This window comes from Aphis gossypii, chromosome 2, assembly GCF_020184175.1.
Source record: "Aphis gossypii isolate Hap1 chromosome 2, ASM2018417v2, whole genome shotgun sequence".
Classification (NCBI taxonomy): Eukaryota; Metazoa; Arthropoda; class Insecta; order Hemiptera; family Aphididae; genus Aphis; species Aphis gossypii.
The window spans coordinates 41423833-41445179 of NC_065531.1; the positions used below are offsets into that span (position 1 = coordinate 41423833).

The 21347-nt window shown below is 31.1% G+C and overlaps 1 protein-coding gene across 1 annotated transcript; it reads right to left on the reverse strand.

Moving 5' to 3' along the window:
- Nucleotides 1-9675: 9675 nt before the first annotated feature.
- On the reverse strand, nucleotides 9676-18004 carry LOC114120897 (nuclear receptor subfamily 2 group E member 1). The gene is made up of 7 exons (XM_027982984.2): nucleotides 17741-18004; nucleotides 12035-12135; nucleotides 11633-11768; nucleotides 11348-11553; nucleotides 11117-11251; nucleotides 10796-11027; nucleotides 9676-10426 (listed from the first exon to the last, which is right to left on the reverse strand). Exons 1-7 carry the CDS (start codon nucleotides 17790-17792, stop codon nucleotides 10098-10100), a joined length of 1191 nt encoding a protein of 396 aa, XP_027838785.1. The 5' UTR covers nucleotides 17793-18004; the 3' UTR covers nucleotides 9676-10097.
- Between the last annotated feature and the right edge of the window lie 3343 nt (nucleotides 18005-21347).

Below are 21347 nucleotides of genomic sequence, written 5' to 3' on the forward strand. Positions count from 1 at the left end.
TACCTATTGATTTAAACTTAAATATATACCTATATATATATATAGTTACAGAAATTCTAAGTAGGAACAAAATAAAATAAATAAAACACTAACTAACTGTTGGTAGGTATAATGATAAGTGTAGAGTAATACACTTGAATTTCAATACAAAGTAGGATACACGAAACAGATGGTATTTATATTTATTTATTTTTTATTCGTTAGTTTATAATATATTATAATAATATGAATTTTATTTTGGAAGACGGCAAATGATATTTACACAGATAACACTGAGCATGTCATAATTGACGTTAAACTGTACACCGGGTACACCAAAAATTTGTCACCCATGTTATTATATTATATTTGGTTTGAACATTATTATTATTATCATTATTATATACCCCATATAAAGTATATACAAGGTGGTATATACTATACAGAGTCGCCGAAAGAAAAGCGAATAATACAAATTCCTCGGGTATTATTTCTCTCGGACACGGGGTGAGGTACTGAGGTATATATAGGAAGAGGGTTTGTGCGTGATTCACTCGGCCGAGTTTTTATATGGAAATTTAGGATATACCCAACCGCGGTCGAGGAATCACAAAGACTGACAAAATACTTCTTAAATAGACTCCGCGACACCGACGTGTGTATTATTCTGTGGTGTATTTACTTTTGTCATTGTCCATATTATATTCTTTCTCTCTCTCTCTTTTCACGATCTTTGAAAACCGGGTGACATTTTGGCCCAGATGACTATCGGTTCAGCTGCGCCTATTTAGATTTTTGCACGATTGTACTTGACGGTATAAGATATAAAATATTATATATTTGTATAGGTACAGACTATATATACTATACTAAATATATAGTGTATCCCCAATAGTAAATTTCGTTCCAGTATCTATCATCGCCCAGCTGGAAAAATTGTATTTCATAATATATTTTGAAATGTAGGAGGTCATCAAAATAATATTTAATACGCATTTTATGTGTGTTGGTTGGTTGTATAGGACTATCCATTATCCTGTGTATCATATACGTAAATATTATAAAAGTAGTTTTTTATAGAGAATTATAGTACTTATTTTAATTTAAAAATTCTATACTTAAACTAGTTAAATTACAGAACTTCAAAATTTCAAACAGAAATTAAAACGTTTTACTTTGAATTTTTTTTTTATAAATTTCAATGGTTCAATAATTGTAATTTGTGTAATATATAATATCATTATTATAATTTTGTATACCTTACATATTATATAGTATGCTACTATGCTAAATTATGATAGTATATCTAATTTCATTATAGTAAAATAACTTAGGAAACATTATTCAATTGATATTTATATGCAGTTGCAATAACTTACCATCGTTATTCTTATTCGTATTTCTTTACTTAAATATTAATTTATTTCTACAGTAAGTACTAAGACAACGAATGACTATCAATAATAGTTTCATAAATGATACAACAGAGTACATACAAATACTATAAATACAATTTTGACATAAGTTTTTCCATTTATCTACATTTCATTGACAAACTCATATTATAGCCATATAATATAAAATAAAGTACCCACAATGTGCATATATTTAGAATATCTTCCGTCATCTTTGTTTTAATACTATGTTTATCGATGAAATTATACTAACATTATTTCTAATGTAAAAGGAGATTGACCACAGTGTGTAAGGTTTATCGTATTTTTCATTTTTTTCGCAATGTTATCATTAAAAAACAAATTGCATTATCATAATTTAGTTTATAATTATAATACGTCGATATATGTCCAAAAAAACGGTTTATGTTACATTTAATAATATACTATCGGGGTGTGCATAAAACCAAATCTCTCTATCAAAGTTTTGAGTAGGTATATGATCATAGGAGTATCATCAAAATGTATCACGCCATAGTTATCAATTCAATGTATGTTTTTTCAGTTAATGAAGTAATTTCAGTTAAGTAAATAGTAATCTATTTAAACACCCTTGAAATACGAAGAAAAATAAAGCACTATTTAAATAATAATTAGAATGTTACTATAATTTTTGGTCTAAGCGTTTTAATGAAGTAGAAGTCGTTAAACCTAATCAATCAATGCCAAAAACGTAAGTAAATAAAATAAAAAATAAATTAACTTTTGTTATGAAATATTGTTGACAGTAATAACTATTATTACTTAAGTACTAATTACATAGAATATTGTTACAAAGTTTTGTAAGACTGCAATATTGTGTATGAAGTGTAGGTATAATATTTTTATACTATTGTGTAAGTACAAATAATTATGCAGTAAATAAAAATATATATTGATTAATATGAACGAATAAAACACATTGTGAATGATACGTTTAAAATGTGACGCTATAATAATATGTATTATGTAATATTGTAGTATACCTACCTAATATACCTACCTATCACGAGGGGCTAATAAAATAACATCTGATTTCTTGAACTGAGAAATCATTCATTCATTATGACGTACAAAAACTTTTCTTTTAGAATATAAAAGACAAATTATAAATTTTTGTTGAACTTGTGCCCAGTGGAAATTGTTATTGTGTGTGTGTGTGCACCTTATATATTTTCCAAGGCTGGGCAAGTTAGTGATTTTTTTTAACTTAGTTAAGTTAAGTTAATATACATCAATAAGAAAAAGTTAAAAGTTAAAAGTTAATAAAATTGTTGGTTAACTCAGTTAAGTTAAAAGTTTATACATATATTTTTTTATATGTTAGCGTTAGGTTAGGTTTATTTATAATTTAATTATTTATAAAATAATGTAACTTAGATTTTATTAAAAATAACTCGTTATTTATTAAGTTAATATCAATAAACACCAATTAAGTTAAAAATTAAGTTAATGAAAATTAAATTCAAAAAAGTTAAGTTAAAAAGTTAAAATTAACTTAACTTTAACTTTTTAACTCGTTTATGCCCAGGTTTGATATTTTAAAATTAAATAATAGATATTAAATTATTAAAACCGTTGCACCGATTATGTAGGCCCCTTACAACAATAATTATGAATTCAAAACATATTTCAAAGGGGAATTGTATTTATCAAGTAATGTCTTGACGTGTTGAGTATCCTATCAAACAGATTAGATTGTATTTATACTTCGTGATTTACTCAGGATGTACTCACGGCGCACCCCTATAATATAGTAATTTACTATAATGTAAATCGCTTTTTTAGTGGTATTATAAAATACAAATAAAAAACGAGTATTTTAAAATATAGTAATTACTGCTTATTATATATTTACTAAATAAACCTATATTTATTCTTTTCTGAACACGTTATATATTTTTTCTTAGTACCTACATTTCTTACAATTAGGAAACGGGTTTAAATGTTCATGTTGCCGCCAAAGATGTAAATTAAAGAATTTACGTAAATACCTATCCAATAACGACATTTCCGATAAAATTAGACATTATATTATGATATTGACAAGCGAATAACGTTAATGTCCATTATTTTCAGGCAATTATGTTACATTTAGAAACATTTACTATGTAATGACGATAGTCTGGGCCATTTTAGACATAATTGATAAACATTTTAAACCAATTACTTTTTTGTTGAATTAGAAACGGCCTTGTGTTGTAAAATCGATTTATCTATAATCAGTACTAACAGTAACATAATTGGATCTAACATGTCGTTGGTCAGTATATCAACTAAGTATCTATTAAGTAAAAGATGGCTGTCTATTGGATATATTATCTGTAATCTATATAGTTGGTACCTATCCAATATACAATGTTAAAAACATAGGTTCACTAGATCACAATTGATTACATATTCTGAAAATATATTAAACAATGAAAAAACTATTATAACTACCGGATAAAAATAAGTCACTGTTTGTGAGGCTGCTGGAATCGCGAGTTAGGTCACTAATTCACAAGGGTATACTAAATGTATTTGTAAACATGATGCAAAACTAATAGACGAGTTCATAAAACAAGTATAATGTTTTATGCAATTCAAAGTATCACAGTACATTTATTTGTGAAAATAAATAATACTGTATAATTAATTTTATATTTATAAATTTCTGACCCAATTTAAATATTTTGCTAAACAAAATTATCAACAGAGTCTATTAGTATTAGGCATTAAGGTAATTTTCTATAGTCATAGTTGTAAATTTATTAATAAAATATTTTATTCTAACAACATTACCTATGTTATCAGTTAATATACTTAGGCATTGGCGATATCGTCTACTAAAGTTAGTAATTTATGATATTGGCTAGGCATTTATCTTATATGGTTATTAAATAATTTTCATCATTGACGGTAACATATATACATTATATAAAAAAGTTAATAAATACTTAAACAGTGTCTATACTTATCAGAACTTATAATGAGTCTTGTAATAAATTATAAAACATTTAAGTGATGATACCTACTACCTAGTAAGTAGTAACTATACGCCTATCTATAAAGTGAAACATTATTAGTTTAATTTTTTTAGTATTTTAAGGTCATCGCCATGTCATATCTAAGCTGAACGGCTTAATATTTTAACATAAAATATGTATAATAAACTTTTCTGCGAACCGCGTTAAACTTATTCATTATTTTTCACACGCTGATTTCATCTCTTACGGCGCACTCTTTTGTTTTCACTCGGTAGTAAAATATGCACAATAATATGGTCGTTTTTCATTCACCAACTACCAAAAACCTGCAATGCGTCTTAACTGCAGATATATAGGTAGGTACACTGCAGACGTCGCGGGCACCTCGTACAACCTAAAACGAGCAGACAATGTTATTATGATGTCTGGTCGACAATATTTTACGCGCGTTCAGTTCGTTTCGGAATAACCTCACGCACTCTGCACGCATTGTGTCGGGCGCGGTGCTTGGCAGCCATCGTCTTCGTCGTCTCTCGTAGGTACCCATCGCAGAGGCGATAGATCGACGGCGACGATAATATATTATTATTATTATTATAACAAGCCGGAGATGGTTGATTTCAAAGAATTCTGAGAAGTCACCAAAAGGGATTTAAACGCGGGACCCGCCGTTGTTCGTATACCTATACGACGGAACTGCAGTGCACGGTAGCCGACACAGAGAACAAAATAATATAATATGTAGAGAAGACGAGTATATATAATAATATTATACGTCTATAAACGTGTGTATAAAACGCATTTGTACCTATATAATGCGCGCGGACTATGTTTACAGGTAGGTTATATATAATATTTTAAGACGAGAGGAAAAAATCCACGTCAAACCGTATTAGCGTACGGTCGACCGAACCGTGTTTCCATTGTAATACGTAGGTATACATAGTATATGTGTATTATACAGGCAAACGGTCAAAATCCAAGTGCGGTGGCGGCGGCGAGTGAAGACAAATTTTGACCAAACCGGACCTCGTATGTACAATAAAATATGTACTACGAACGCGTACGTAGCACCACATGATCGGAATCCGTGAATATATACGTTTGTCGTGTACTGCAGGCTATACTGCAGAGATCTATATAAGTACGCCGATAAAGCGATATATAGGTATTATAATATACATTATACATTGTAGTCGCCAGTCGGCTTAGCGAACTCTTCGCGATTCTCATGGGAAAAACGCAACATTATAATACTTTCTACTACAGTATATGCGCGTATTATAGGTAGATTGTCACACCGGTGTGTTTGCATTGTAACTTTTAGCATCAAGTGGCTTCCGGGCACTTAAGTCCGCGGCCCGGCCGGTTGTCGCCGGGAACAACCTGGATACACTCGAGTGCCGCGCGAATTTTTGTATTATTTTTTTTCTCGACACTGCACCCCCCGCCGCCATCCGCGAACGCTTTAACGGCTAAAAAACGGCTCTTCAGACTACCCCCATGTGTACACGCCGTCGTCATCGTCACCGCCACTGTTTATTATAATATCGAGTACGTACGGCCCCGATCGGTAAATAATATAATTAAAACGTATCGGCGACAATATAATAATGTGTATTTATCCGAAATCGTTTCATTGTTACAGCTCTAGAACAACAGTACGTATAATGCGTACGTATACTGTGTATAGGTACGAATCGTCGAGATCAAAAAACAAAAATTACTCTATGCGTACCTCAATAGCAGTATACACTACCTCATGCTATGTATAGTCACAAGCCATTAATGTATAGTATACGTATATATATATACATTATTATTTGAATAATTGTTAGCCTTTTTCTAGTAGGTACCTATATTATATTGTTTTTATAATACACACATAATCCTCTAGGGTGAGTTATTGGTTATAAATTATACGTACTTGTGTTTAAATAAATAGAATAATTAATTGTATTAAATCCACAGTTATTTAAGACTCTATTGCGTTTTCACGCGTACACAATTTGTGGGCAAATCTACCATTCCGTGTTCTAAAATTAGACATACACACAAAACTTATTTTGTATTTGAATTTTAATGAATGTATTATACTAAATCGCTAAAGGTACCTATTATAATATTATATTATCCGATTGTTTTAAAAGCAATAAGAGTGATTCCGATTTTTCGATGTAATAATAATATTATTATTATTTATTTACGCGTAGCGTACTATAAATTATTGTAAACTTATCGGTACCCGAATATAATTAGTAACCAAATTGATATGCGCGTATATAGTGCGTGATATGTATAATATACAGTCAACTATCGGTAACTCGAAATTCTAGATAAAAATTCTTCTTCAAACGCTAAATAGTATACTAGATTAGTTTTTCGACATTTTTAATGACTCGAATTCTGTTTTTACCCGACGGACTTGAAGTCGCCGACAGTCGAATGTATTACAATAATTTAGAGAATATACCAACACGGTACCTATTATACTTATACTTGTACCTATTTAATATGTACGCGCGCAACCAGTTCGGCTCCGTCTAGACAAGGCGATTTTCGCGTGACTTTTATCGCAAATAATAGTACCCATATATCGCGATATTTATTTCTATATACTCCGATCGCACCCTATATAATACGTATATATGTATAATATACATAATGTAGAGCGAGGCACCGCGGAATCGGCCACTCGGTCGAAAATCCGCCGTCAATTACCGACCAAACATTTCGTCTCTCCTCCGTACAGCGTATTATTATACTTATATATATGCTATAATCCACGCAAAGGGCGTGCTAGTGACATATGCTCTTCCCCACGCCGTCGTCCAAGCCGCTGCCGTCAGCATATATATACGTGTGTGCGTATATATATATATGTACAGAGAGAGATTATCGAATTCACACACACGCGCGAGCTCGTACACACCCAGCTGTCTTCTTTATAAACTATATATGACGAGCTATCGTTGGTCGTCGGAAGGGGATACGGCAGGGCTTTATCGTCGTATGCGTGTGTGTATGTAGTGCATTATAAACATCATCGCCTCTTTCTCTCTCAGAGTCTATTTATTTTTTTCATCCCCCTACCCCCTCGTTCTACACACGCACACGTCGAACCGTATACGCATATGCGTGCGGCGTACACACTCCACAATGGGCGCACATCACTGCACGGTGCCCTGAGGGTAACTTTATCCTCTCGCGTCGCGCGCACATAACACAATATAATATAATGTGTATAATAGAGAGTCGAAACGCCATTTTTATCTGCCGGCCGACTATACGCGCGAGTAGAAAATATACGCCACACATAATATTATATAATATGACCGCGGCGGAGCGACTGCAACGAAAACAGACTGATCGCGTAAATCGGATGTGTGTGCGCGCGATGCGTGTCCCGCCGAAAACCCCGACTCGCATATGGGCCTGCGTTTTATACTATTATTATTGTTATTGCGTACTAAACCGTTCGACTCCGGCCCGGGGGATTTGGTCAGAGGGACACCCCTTTTTTACCCCCTCCCCGAGCGTGGCGTTTTCAGTAGACGACGTATTATATTATAATATAATATAAATACATGCGGGCAAATTACGTCGTGTTTTCGTGCGGTGAGAATGCGTACGAAAAAAAGTCAGCCGCAACCGCATATATTATAATAATGGCTTTGTGTTTGTCTGCCGATAACGGTCGAAACTGATAACGCCGATTACACAATCGTCCGGACCGCCATCGCGCAGACAAACAATCGCTGTCATTTCGAATAGCCTATGTACCGAGTGAATAACGGATATAAGGTCTAATGTCTAAATACTCTAAATCCCTTTTGGCTTTACTGTCGGAAGACAATGAAGTGACGACCAGTCGCCGAAGGATAGATTATTTTTTTCCTATCTATATAGTTATCAGCACAGTTGTTGATTGTGTTTCGTCGAGAAAAATGTCGTTATATTATAATATGCGATATGAGCACTGTGTTTATTGTATGTTTCCAATGTACCTATAGAGAGTTTATTTTCACATTTCAAAACGTATTTAAACAACACGTCCCTGAGTTGTTTTCGATCTTGGAATATATTATAATTTATGTCATTACTATTTTATCGTATACCAACCTATCTTACCGTATAAAATAAACGATAAACACAAGTCTTCAGAACGCCACGACCTAAGACTAGGACACGCTCCAGAACTAAGATAATTTACACATAGGTGCAATTTAATATATCATGAACTCACTTAAACTGTCGTCGTTTCTGTTGATCGTCGTGACGTCGACCTGCAGTACTCCTTGACACTTGGTCCAGTTTTTCCAGAGCTGAAAACCTTTGTGTGATCCGTGATATCGCAGTCTCCCAACCGTGTATGGTCTATGAATCTCGAACCGACTTCCAGATGATACATGATGACATTTGAAAGGCTTAATGACTCGTCGGAGATAGATCGGTGAACGATTATCGCGATGCTACTAGAGTTTAGTTGCTAAATACCATTATAGTAGACTAGGACTAAGGTCCGCACCGTGCATTTGACCGAGTATACGGGTTGCAAACCTGAGACGCAAGCAATGACATCGTAAGATGTGCGATGTGAACTTTACGGGGGTTCCTGAGATCCCAGGGGAGGCTAAATACCCAGAAATTTAAATAACCTCCCCCCCAAAATTTAAGCTTTATTAGAAATATTATTGTTACTCTTATTTGTGTTTTGATTATTTTATATAGAAACCTTAAAAATTCCATTAAATGTCTGCCTATGAGTCTACAGAGTTTGCCCAGCCGTACAACCTCTATGGTTTTTCGGCGTCACCGATGTTACATACATATTATGTTAAATATTTATCACTATAGGAAAATATTATATTATTGTAGTCACGTGTTGTCTATTGTTTGTTACACTCATCGCATTTTATATTTGATATATAAATGCTTTAATTAATTGAATTAAAGTTATTAATAAGTATGTAAAAGTCTTTTTATCGTCGATAAAACCAACGTATATTGTATATACATTTATTTTTTTATATAAACATCGATTCAACTTGTTTTCCTGTGTGACCTCGGGACGTTCCTGTTTTAAACAATACTTGACATCCCGTGGAGCCATCGCAATTGTTAATCACCCGCATTCTGTTTTTCGAGTGTAGAGGCACTCAAAAAAACAATAACAAAAAAATCTCTTATTTTAACTAGATCGCCGCCGTTCCCACACATCCGGAATTTTTTTTTTTACAACAAAACGAACCGTTCTTGCGAGATGTATAAATTTTATTCAAGAAAAATAATTCAATCACAGTTTACAATACTATGTGTAAAATAAAGCGTAAAATTAATATTTATAATAGTAGTACTTGACGATTGTAAAATGTGCTCAAAACAATAATTTATATATTATTTTATTTTAACTATATAATAATATAATATAAACATAATAGGTAATTTGTTTAAATTTTCAAACCCTGGAGCGTCGAGCATATAATAATAATATGAGCTTAAGAAAACATATTATAATTAATGTATATAATATTTATGTACAATATCACTATATATATGGATCGTATATTATAGTATAATAAATTATTACAGCCATAATAATAATATTATTACGTACCCATACATACATTAGCGTTTAAATCAAACTCGCGTAAAACGTAGGTAAATAGTTCACCACTTGTCCTCTAATAATATTATGCACATTACGCTGCGTCCGTCACTGCAAGCAATGACATATCTTGGCCTTGCTGATGATGGTCTGCAAGTGCGGTGCCGTCTGCAAGTAGTTGGTGTATGTGCCGCACACGAACGGTTCGATGGGAGTTTGACCGATGGTGCGACGGAAGAACAACTCGACCACTATGGTTTTTGGCACGGATCGGATGCTGGGCAATATCTCGATCAATTCGTCGTATCGCGCGTCTGGCCGGGCCAAATGTACGTGATGCACGTGCCGTCTTAGTGCCTCTTTGCTCTTCACGGATAACCCGTCCAAAATAGTCTCCGTGTCTTCAGAACTGTTGCAGCCGCGACCCTTGACTGATCCTGTGTAGCAAACCATATTTTCGATTAAATGCGGGGCTTAACGTATGATTATCAGTGGACAGTGACGTTCCAGTCCTTAAAGCGACCACCTGTAGTTTTCTATTATACCTATTATTTCTAGTAGCTATAAAAATTCGAAGTAAATCGACTATCGAGATTCTAAAAGCTCGTATACAGACATGCAGTAATTTATTTAGATGCGTATATTTGGAGAAGGAGATCTATTATTTTTAACATCACTAAAGACTATTATATTATATACTATGATTGGCTATTTTTATTGTGATTTTCGATATTAATTTTCACCGGTCATTGTAAATCGTATCAAGTAAATAACTACTTATAAATATATATGTATAATAATCTTACCTGATTTGAGCAGTACGATTTCGTTCAACAAATATTGTTCGATCGGATCGACTTGCCGGTGTTTGACCGTGGCCAGTGTATCCTTGAACACAGCGATTTGTTCATCGATGTCCATCGACGGTCCGAAATTGGATCGGTGTTCTTCGTGCAGTAGAGATATATCGGTGTCAGAAAAATATTGAGCAGCCGTCAATATGAACAATTCGTGCCAGCTCTCTCTGAGCAATTCAAACTTGATAAAAAAAAAACATGTTTACATATCGCACGGAATGTATAATATTTTGTTTTAAATATTTTAATCGAAAACTATATAATATATACCTGGTCGACAAAAGGTAGAGTCATCAGAGCCGGAAAACTTTTGATCGTAGAAACTGTGACCAAAATCGAAGCAGCCGTCTCGTAAACTGCTTGCGTGAGTCTCATAGTATTTAAAAATCTCGGCATCATTGACATCTGGGAAATCAAACACAAGCAAAGGTATTTTAAGGCTAAACTTATAATGTTAATATCGGTAATGATTTTAAGTCCAAAAGTTTAAAATTAATTTACCTGTGGCCGGAAAGCCGATAAATATAAATTCGAATCGGGAATGTATCTGCCGGGCGGAGTTGAGCAAGTTGTCGAACATTCCGGAGACCTCTTGGGCGTTAAATCCAGCGGCGGTGAGTTACTTGCCGATCGATCTTTAGAATAACAGAGTCCTTGAAGTTGTCGACGAACTGTTGACGTTCTAGGACCGCGTTCATGTTGAACAGCTTTATTGGTTAACAAAATAAGAATTAATAGGTATTTACTTCATCACCACCTAAAATCGATTATTATATTTTTACTTACCATCCTTATTCATGCCGGAAAGCATACATTTCCGGAGTCTGCAAGCTCGACACTGATTCCGATGCGTTTTATCAACTGGACACGCGCCTTCTGATTTTGATTTACAAATATATTGTCTATTACGCCGAATAGATCTCTAAAACAAAAAAAAATTATAAAATTATAATAGGGTGGTATATTATTATTATAATATATTTTTTTTGTTAATTCCGTTATTAAAATTTTTAGAATTACTGTCAACTTTAACTATTTTTAAGTTTAAACGAAGAACTTGATAAACAATTAATCATATAAATATTTGTGATACTTGAGTTATTGATATCAATGTATAAAATATATTGTCTTTTTGATAATAATTGATAAATGATATATAAAAACAAGGTATGTATAGATAGTACTCACTTTAAAAAACCCTGCACATCCGTCACATGCGTATATGCCATAATGTTTACCGGACGAAAAGTCCTTGCACACTTTACACGGTATATCATAAAGGATACGACCTGAAACAAATACAAAACGTCAAATTTTCCGTGGGAATAACTACGCATCATGGGAACTATCAATTATCGATGACAAATGATGATACGACGATGACGACAACGACGACCTGCAAATTAATTACATGAACAATAATAATTTCTATCGCTGCACGAGACAGATGGACCGTAAAACAACACATACCCTATGCGATCCACCTGACGACTTCCGAAATGTTATATTTTCACCCCCGAGGACTAAATAGTGGTAAGGGGAGAGGTTAGAGGGAGGTCTGCTGTGCGGTCGTTTTGATCCGATGGTTCCGGTGCAGCTATTTGCATGTGCTCGCCCGGTACGGGAAAGACGCAGGAAACACAACAGGTCCGGAAGTCAATGTGCTATATATACGCCTCCTATACATAAACACGTGAATAACGCCACCACTTCCTACCACCCCATTCCCATATATCACATAAAATTATCGCTAAAACAAGTGCGTTATTGAAACACACCCTTTACATATATATATTAATAATAATAATAGAGTAGGTAACTACGCAACAAACAATGGAGCAAACGAGCGTAATTAGTGCCCCGCCGCCGCCGCCGCCGATGTCATCTGTCACTGCACTGGTGTGCTCTATTTACCGTATTTATATAGGAACGAATTTTTATACGGTCACGATATACCTAAATGTATAACATTATTATTGTGTATCGTTACGAATGCGCATCATCACGATAATAATAACAGGTACCTATTATAAGTGTGAGAACTGTGTATTCGTGTTTGGCGCGGGGGAGTGATGACGATGACGTGCTTTATGGACACATGGTCGAACCAGGATAATTATAATATTATTATATAGGTACGCACATTAAGTGCTGTTATACAGCTATATCGTTATATCGTATCCACCGTCGCGGCTCAGAATTTTTTCCCAGATCATTTGTTAGTATGATAAATTACAACATCAATTCACTCTTTATTTTAACCCCTAGTTAGTTCAACAAAATCAATCAGTATCGTATTTTTACCATGCACTTATGTTGAGTAACAGTAATATACGATTGATTAAAAACACGATCATATAAAGTACGTATATTATTATACAAGCCCTAGCACAAAAAATTTACTTGAAAATTTTATTATAAATATATAATTATCATATTATTTGGTTTTATTTATTGTATTAATTATTATAATGAAAATCGTAATAATGATAAAATTAATTACAAATAACTTGATGAGCCATGAGGCACCTATTAATAAGATTTGCTTCGTTTAAAATATATTTGAAATAATTACATATTTTTACTTTTAATATGTTGTAATAAAAATAAAATAATAACTTATTTTTTTACCATTTATAAATATAAATAATTATTATTAATTGAACAAAAGTTTATTTATTCATTTTTTTACGTCAACATATTATTTGCACAATATTTTAAGGGCAAAAATATAAAACTTTAAATATTAATATCGATTTAATTAAATATTATACCAATTTATTTTAATTTTGGTTAATTAGAATGGGTAAAATCAAATTATATAGTATTTTTAGTATATTAAAATATGAATTATTAGATTGATAATAAACAATAGGTATATAATGATAATTATTAATTTATCAAATTACCATATATTATATTATACATGTTATGCGCATTGCACAAACTTGTAATGTATTCATCATTTTTGATCCTAAAACATGCACAACTGCACAACCGTCAACCAGCATTAAAGTTTCTTAAACAAATTACTCATACAATCATATTAGTGCATACAACTCTACAATAAATTACCATTTCAACAAAATTCTTTAATTACCTTCAACCGCTTCCGGCGAAAAAAACTTTTAACCTTACACATGTAGCGTACTACTGACACTAAAGTTATCTACTAGTACGTTTCAGTGCAAGAGACGTAGTTTGTATATCCAAAATTACTTTTACAGAATTCATAAATGTGTACTCATTGTGAAGCATGATGTCTGAATCAGTGTATTGATTCAACATAGGGTTAATGAAATGTTCAGATCTCAAATATTTTTATCTTATTTATTTTAAAGGACGTAGCCTATTTGACCCATTCCCGTTTTTCCCAAACGGCTCTCGTTTTACAAAAAAGGTCAATTTCCAAATGGCTCTGGTTTTTTATAACATAAATTCCTTCACATTTCATACAGATTTAGAACTGTCTCAAAAAAGTGTGGTTAAAAATGTATTAGTGTACACTAAGTAAATTATAAAAATTATTAATTATTTTTAATTAAATTTCAGCATTGAAAAAATGAAAAAAAATTTATATTCATGTAAAATATAAAAAAAATTTATACATTGGGTGAATTCGTGTTTTAATTTAATTTTTAACCTTTTTCGACGGAAGCCGTTTGGGATGCGTCGAATTTAAATTTCCCTAATAATTTATACTTATATTTAACATGTTCATGAAAAACATATTTAGAATACATTTGTATTTAATTAATATTCAATATAATCAGACAAAAATAATAAATATTATATAAGAAAAATATTATACATGCATGTTATTTATACACAAAAGTATTCTAAGTAATTAAATATTAAAAATATAATTAAAAAGATTTAACTAGAAAATAGGAATCCTAGCTATTCATACGTCAGCATTCGAAATGAAAACCAAAAAAGATAAAAAATTAAAGAAACGATTCAATCAACAACAAAAATATATTTCTCAATAAAATATGCATTAAGTAGTTAGGTATATTTAATTTGCCATAATATTTTTTAAATGTAATTCATAAAAACAATATAAATTATTTCACATATTTGGGTATATTTTAAAACTAAAGTTTAATGCATCATTAAGAATATAATACATAATTTATTATATGGTAATTATTAAGACTACCAATAATAGGTAGGTACCTAATTGATTCGTTATTACTTTATTAACTGTACCTCTTTTATATATTTTAATTAATCATATAACAATATAGATTTAAAAATTTAAAAAATAAAAATACAATGATTGCGTTACAAATTACCATGCCTTTGTGTATAAACTACATACATTTATATTGTATTAAATAAACATAAATAGATTTCGTATATAAAACTGTATGTATTTAATTTAAGTATTAACTAAATACTATTTAAATAGACAATTTTAGTAATAGTATAATATTATTAATATACATTTATTAAGTACCTATATTATATAATAAGTACCCAGAGTAATACTGTCTAAAATTTGAACACTTAATAACCCTATGTTGATTCAGTGTTCCACACCGAGTATGAATAGGTTTTGTACAATTATTTTTGATATACAAACCCCGCCCACTGTATTGAACCTTGCTAGGGTTACTAGAAATACGCACTCGAGGGATATCGTGTAAGAGTAATCCGGTGTAGATCATCGTAGTGTTCCTAAAAACCGTTTATTAATTTCGAAAATATATTTTTTATGAATTATAAGAAAAACAATAACGATAAGTAGTAAATAATTTATGTTTAGTAAACGCTGAGCTACAATAATTAAAAATATTCTTTGAATTGCAGTGAAGTACTTACTGCGCACTTTTATTTAGGGGGAAATTAAATAGAAATAGCTTTATAACGCATTATCAGGGATAAAAGGAATACACATTTCACCCAAATAGAGAAAAAAGGCATTTCTCTATTAAGCTGGTCACACAACGGTTTTATTTATTCGTGAACAGTTAACATTGTTCGATATATAGTTTATACAATGTACATGGATAGAGTATACCTTAAAAAATTGACACTGCAGTGTAAATATACACCGTTCACCTAAATAGAATTAAAACTGAATAGTTTGATTTTTCGTTCTATGTTTGGTATTCAAAAGAGATAAAATATAGGCCAAATAATAACGATGAAAAATGTGTAGTATATGCGTGTTTCTTAGGTGTTGCTATAATCGGATTAATAATTTTTCATCTCTGATCTTTCTATATACAGCGTTAATAATTTTAAAACAATATAATAATACGGACTACCATATTAGCTAGGAAGTCATATTATCTAAATTTTAAAGATATTATTGGATGGATTCAGTTACAGTAAAAATTGCATTTTAGATATGTACATGAGAAATAATCAGATTCACGTTAAATTCATAGACATTATAAGTATATAGTATCTATTTAATATCATACGCACAACTAGACCTAAATTTTAGGGGTAATAAAATTATGTATACCCCATAAACTCGTAGATAGCTTTACCATTTTCCCTTAGGTTAAGTTAGGTAATACTTAAATTACAAAGCTATCAAACTTCAATATAATTTATTTATAAATATAGGTTTTGCTCTTAGAAAGTATATAAGCTAAATAATTACTAATTACATTAAACTTCACATAATAAAGCACAGTTTATATAAAGTATGAATATTTAATAAAAGGTAGCTGCTGTTTAGCAAATAATATCGATGGTTTTGTTTTATTTATAAATTCGCAATACTTAACTCATCACTAAATCACGGGGTACTATTATACACTTACACTCATATATTATTATAACATCTAAAATGTAAAACATGTGCTGGTTATGCAAATAACAGTTTAAAAATAGCTCTTAAGGTGACCCAAATATCCCAATATTAACATACCTATTATCGAAAAGCATAATTCTTATTTTCAAACCGTTAGATTATATAAAAAAAAAATATATTTTAAGACAAAAATACTCTAAAATAAAAATTTGACCAGTTCAAGTTATGAAAAACATTATTGCCATTGTGCACGTATAAATAAATGTTTGGAATTTAAAGTTTTAAGGGTACAATACGATGTGACTACAGATAATTGTACTTCGCTATCACAATTATATAATATACTTATACTAAACATAATTTTCAGTACATTATTTTCTAGTAAAATTGTGAAATAGTATATTCAATACCGTATAGTTTATTGTACTATATGATTTATGACCTAACAGTTTAAACTGTTGTTGTTAAAGATCAAAATAGATAATTTTAATTTATTGTTTTATGTTACTTAGTTATTTAATAAATAATAATAATAATGAAAAAAAAACTATTATAGAATAAATATCGTTATTCGTAATTATAATTATTCATTCAATTATGATTTTGATTATATATTTGTTTCATGAATCCCAACAGTATAATATTTTGGTTGGAATTCTTAATAAGTAATATCAAATAATAACTAAAATACTCCACTGATGTATAATCAAAACATACTTATCCATCAAACATATAGTAGGTTTAAAAATTAAGCTGATAAATACGATTATCATCATGAATCAGTAAAGTTATATAAATGAATAAGACAATAATTCATTATTATTGTACTATGCAGAAATAAGTTATTAATATTTTTACTACTGATTTGTTTATATACTTTTTTTGTTTGTTTACTTTTACAATCGCGTATATGTGTTAAATTAACTTATGCTGTTATTGAAATAATAATAAATATTTTTTAAACATGTATAATATATAAATAAATATCAAACAAATATGATAAAGGTTTAGTAAAAGACTTGAACGGTAGCATACGACATTGACCGATTTTATTCGACAAAAGAATAATAACTGCATAAATAATAATATTGTCATAAACATAATGATATTGCTAGACTTACTGTTTGTAGGTTTGGTAATGGCGTTAGACGAATGTTCTGTGAAGTTTTGCATGTTGATCCTCGGCGTATATGCAGAAGGTGAATATAAAATATTATAGTTTGATGATGAAAACGAGTTAAAAAAAAAATATATAAAAATCAAAAACTAGATGACAAAAAAAAAAATTATAATATAATATGAATCAACAAGAATCCGACGAACAACCCCGACGACGGACGCACTATATATGGTCGTGACGATCGAGATCAAAATGTCAACTCTTCGATCCCGTCGTCGTCAGACACGTCCCTGTGACGGCGGCGACACAGACACCCCGTGGCTTTGGGCGTGTCATACGCGATCCATGGCCGCGCTCCCATTGGTCGGAACCTCGCCACAACCGGTGGTGTGGACCGCAATATAGTATAGGGATCCACCGTCGGGGGTGGTTTCCAAAATGTTGTTCGTGCAGCGTTATACTCTATTATTTTGTTTTTTTTTTTTTTTTTACAGAGACGGCGAATAACATAATGTGCATACAGATATATACGTATGATATATACCTATATACATATAATATATTGTGAGCGTGATAAAAGTCATAATGCCGACGGAAAAAAAAAAAGAAAGAAAATACGAGCGCAATGCACACACACACACACACATCGCGGTCCGCGGTGATGGACGTGTTCGTCGAACCGAAAGGGATCTCCGACGAAATAATGTACTCCGGGGCCGGGCAGCGGCAGATGATAAAAACACAATAAATGTTATAGCGGCGATGTATACATTAGATAAACCCTGCCCGAGGATAACCAGAAGGCAATTAGTCCCGTGTATATTATATATAAATGTATATAATATAGATCGCCCTTTTTGTATATTATGTTGTCCGTTACAATATTATACTTATATATATATGACGGCAGGGGATGGTGACGACGCTAACGTTTGTATAGCTGATACCGATTTTGCAGTTTAAATACCATATATCTATATACATGTCAAAAAATATATATGTATATAGTTTGCACTGTATATGTAATAATAATATATCCACTATATAGAATATCCGCTATCCTTTAGCGGGCACGCAGTGATTTTTAAGCCAAAAAACAAACACGCGACAAGAGTTAAACGCGCCCCGAGGGCGTCCGCGCGAAAAGAAAAGATATTAGTGTTATAATAGGTATGTATTATATTATACGTATGTAACTCAGTATAAGATTTAGTACACTATAATCTCTATGAAATATTTCTACCGAAGAGTATCGGCCGTTTTCGTAGGTATTATGATTTTTTTTTGGATGGGGGGGGGGGGGGTTCAATTTTCCTAAAAATTACTGTTCAAAAATGGATTTGTCTATAGATAATAATATACATTTATTTAACGAAAAGATTTCATACATAAAAAAATATTGGTTCCATTTTAATATTAAAACTTCTTTTTTGTTTAACACGCGCGCGTTATTGTTATGTGAACTCGTCTATCCAAATAATGTTCTTACATTAGCTATACCATGTATATAATAATAACTGTTACATCGAAATAAATTTATTATCAAGTCAGAAATTGATCAAGGCCAGCTTTTAAGAGCACGGAAATGTTGACGTTTAACAATAATCTATACAATATACGTAATGGAATTTTTAAAATTTTACAATAAGTGAAAATGGCATATACGGGAATTTAATTTCTTAATCAGATGACGGAGAACGTAAATAGGACAATATGTCGATAATAAACTACTAATAGTGACATTAAAGTCAATGTCATTGAGACGAAACAATTGCAGTTTTCCGGTCACGATTTGCGATTGTTCCGTATTGATGAAACCAGTAATAGGAGATGACAATGTAACTAAACTGAAACGTGACTCGTTTAATTTACTTCATTACTTACTAAGTTTTTAAACAAATGTTCTATCAATTTAATTCAAATTTCATACAAAAATAGACATCATATTATTCGTTAATGTCTTTTAAAGTTTCTACCATAATTATTGAATTTCATTTGATTATCGCAGATGGGTAAATATACTTAAGACTATAGTAAATATGACAGCGTACGCATGATCACAATAGTTTTAGTAGTCGTTATTCTTTAATATAGCACAATTTACAAATATTTATGAAAATCATTAACATTTTACTCTAAACCAACGTAAAATTTATTTTTGTTGAAAATTATTATGGAAAACTTATATTATAAGTTATTTTCTATTGTTATCTTAGTGACTAGTGTACACGGGTTAAGCAGTCAATTCCATTGTATTTCATTCATATTTTAAGACACTGAAATATTCAATGGAAACATAATAGTTATAACCTGCAACATAACCTACAAATACCAATTGTATGGTATAAAGTCTTAAATATTATTAGGTATACGGTCGGGGCTGTCTTCGATTTCTCACAGCTCTCTCCGTACGGATTAGCAACGATGTTATTCGATTTTTTTCGAGTCTTTCATTCATTGTATCCATCACCCAATTTTCCATATGATTGACTCTGCTAAATTAATAATGTATATAATATTTTTCAAAAGGATCTCTTAGAAAAATCGATGTGATGGGTGTGTTTTTTTATTTTATTATTTTCCATATAGAGGTATTACTGATCCGACCCATTGTACAAACAGTACTCGAATAACAGCGGAAGCCCCTATTTATGTATACAGACCGTTCTTAGGTGAGTTAATCCATCGACGTTTTATAATCACAGTGCAGCATAGTCGTTATCATAATTTATTAAAAAAAAAAATCAGAAAATATTTATTCAAGACGATTATATAGTACAATTATAAAACTATTACTAAAAAACTAAATAACTATAATTACTTATTTTCGTTCGCTTCAATTTTTGTTTCTAAAATATTCATTGTTCATTATTATTTATTAGAAATGAAAATTGAACATTTTAATTGTTATTTATTTATTTACATTTTATGCTAATAATATCTGAATATTTCGTATTTTATAGTATATCTTTGAAATTTACTTTTGTCGATATACGTTATTTTCTTTTAGATTTTTATATTCTAATAATATTTTTAATACATATATGTTTTAACATCAGAATATGAGTAGGAGATATATCTAATTGTATACTTTGAAAATTTTTAATGAAAGGTAATTTTTTTATTGTTGTGTGGTAATATTTTTCGCAATCCTATATAAATAATATAATGTATTGTCATTATTTATAAATGATTTCATAAAATATTTATCAGTTAAATTTAAGTTTATTCAATTATTGTCATTGTAGTTATTTTCAGACTAAAAAAAAAATAATAATAATAATAAATGTCGTAAACCATTTAATATTTTTACGGGATGAGAATATGAGAACTATACAATATAGGTAGTCAAGTCTCTGCAACGGTTAGCAACCGATTTCCACGGTGTCACGTACAAGCCAGGAACGCCTCTTGTATATAGAGTGACGAAGATTGAATAATAAAAAAAAAACCATTCTTAAAATATAATATAATAATAAAACCGGATCTCAGCGTCTTCTTGGCGGGTATTCCCATCGGGAAGACGTTAAAAAATCCTTTGATGAGATATCACTTTATATCCATAAGTCCTTTATTTTACTGGAGGGATGAATGAAGTCCGAGCGCCT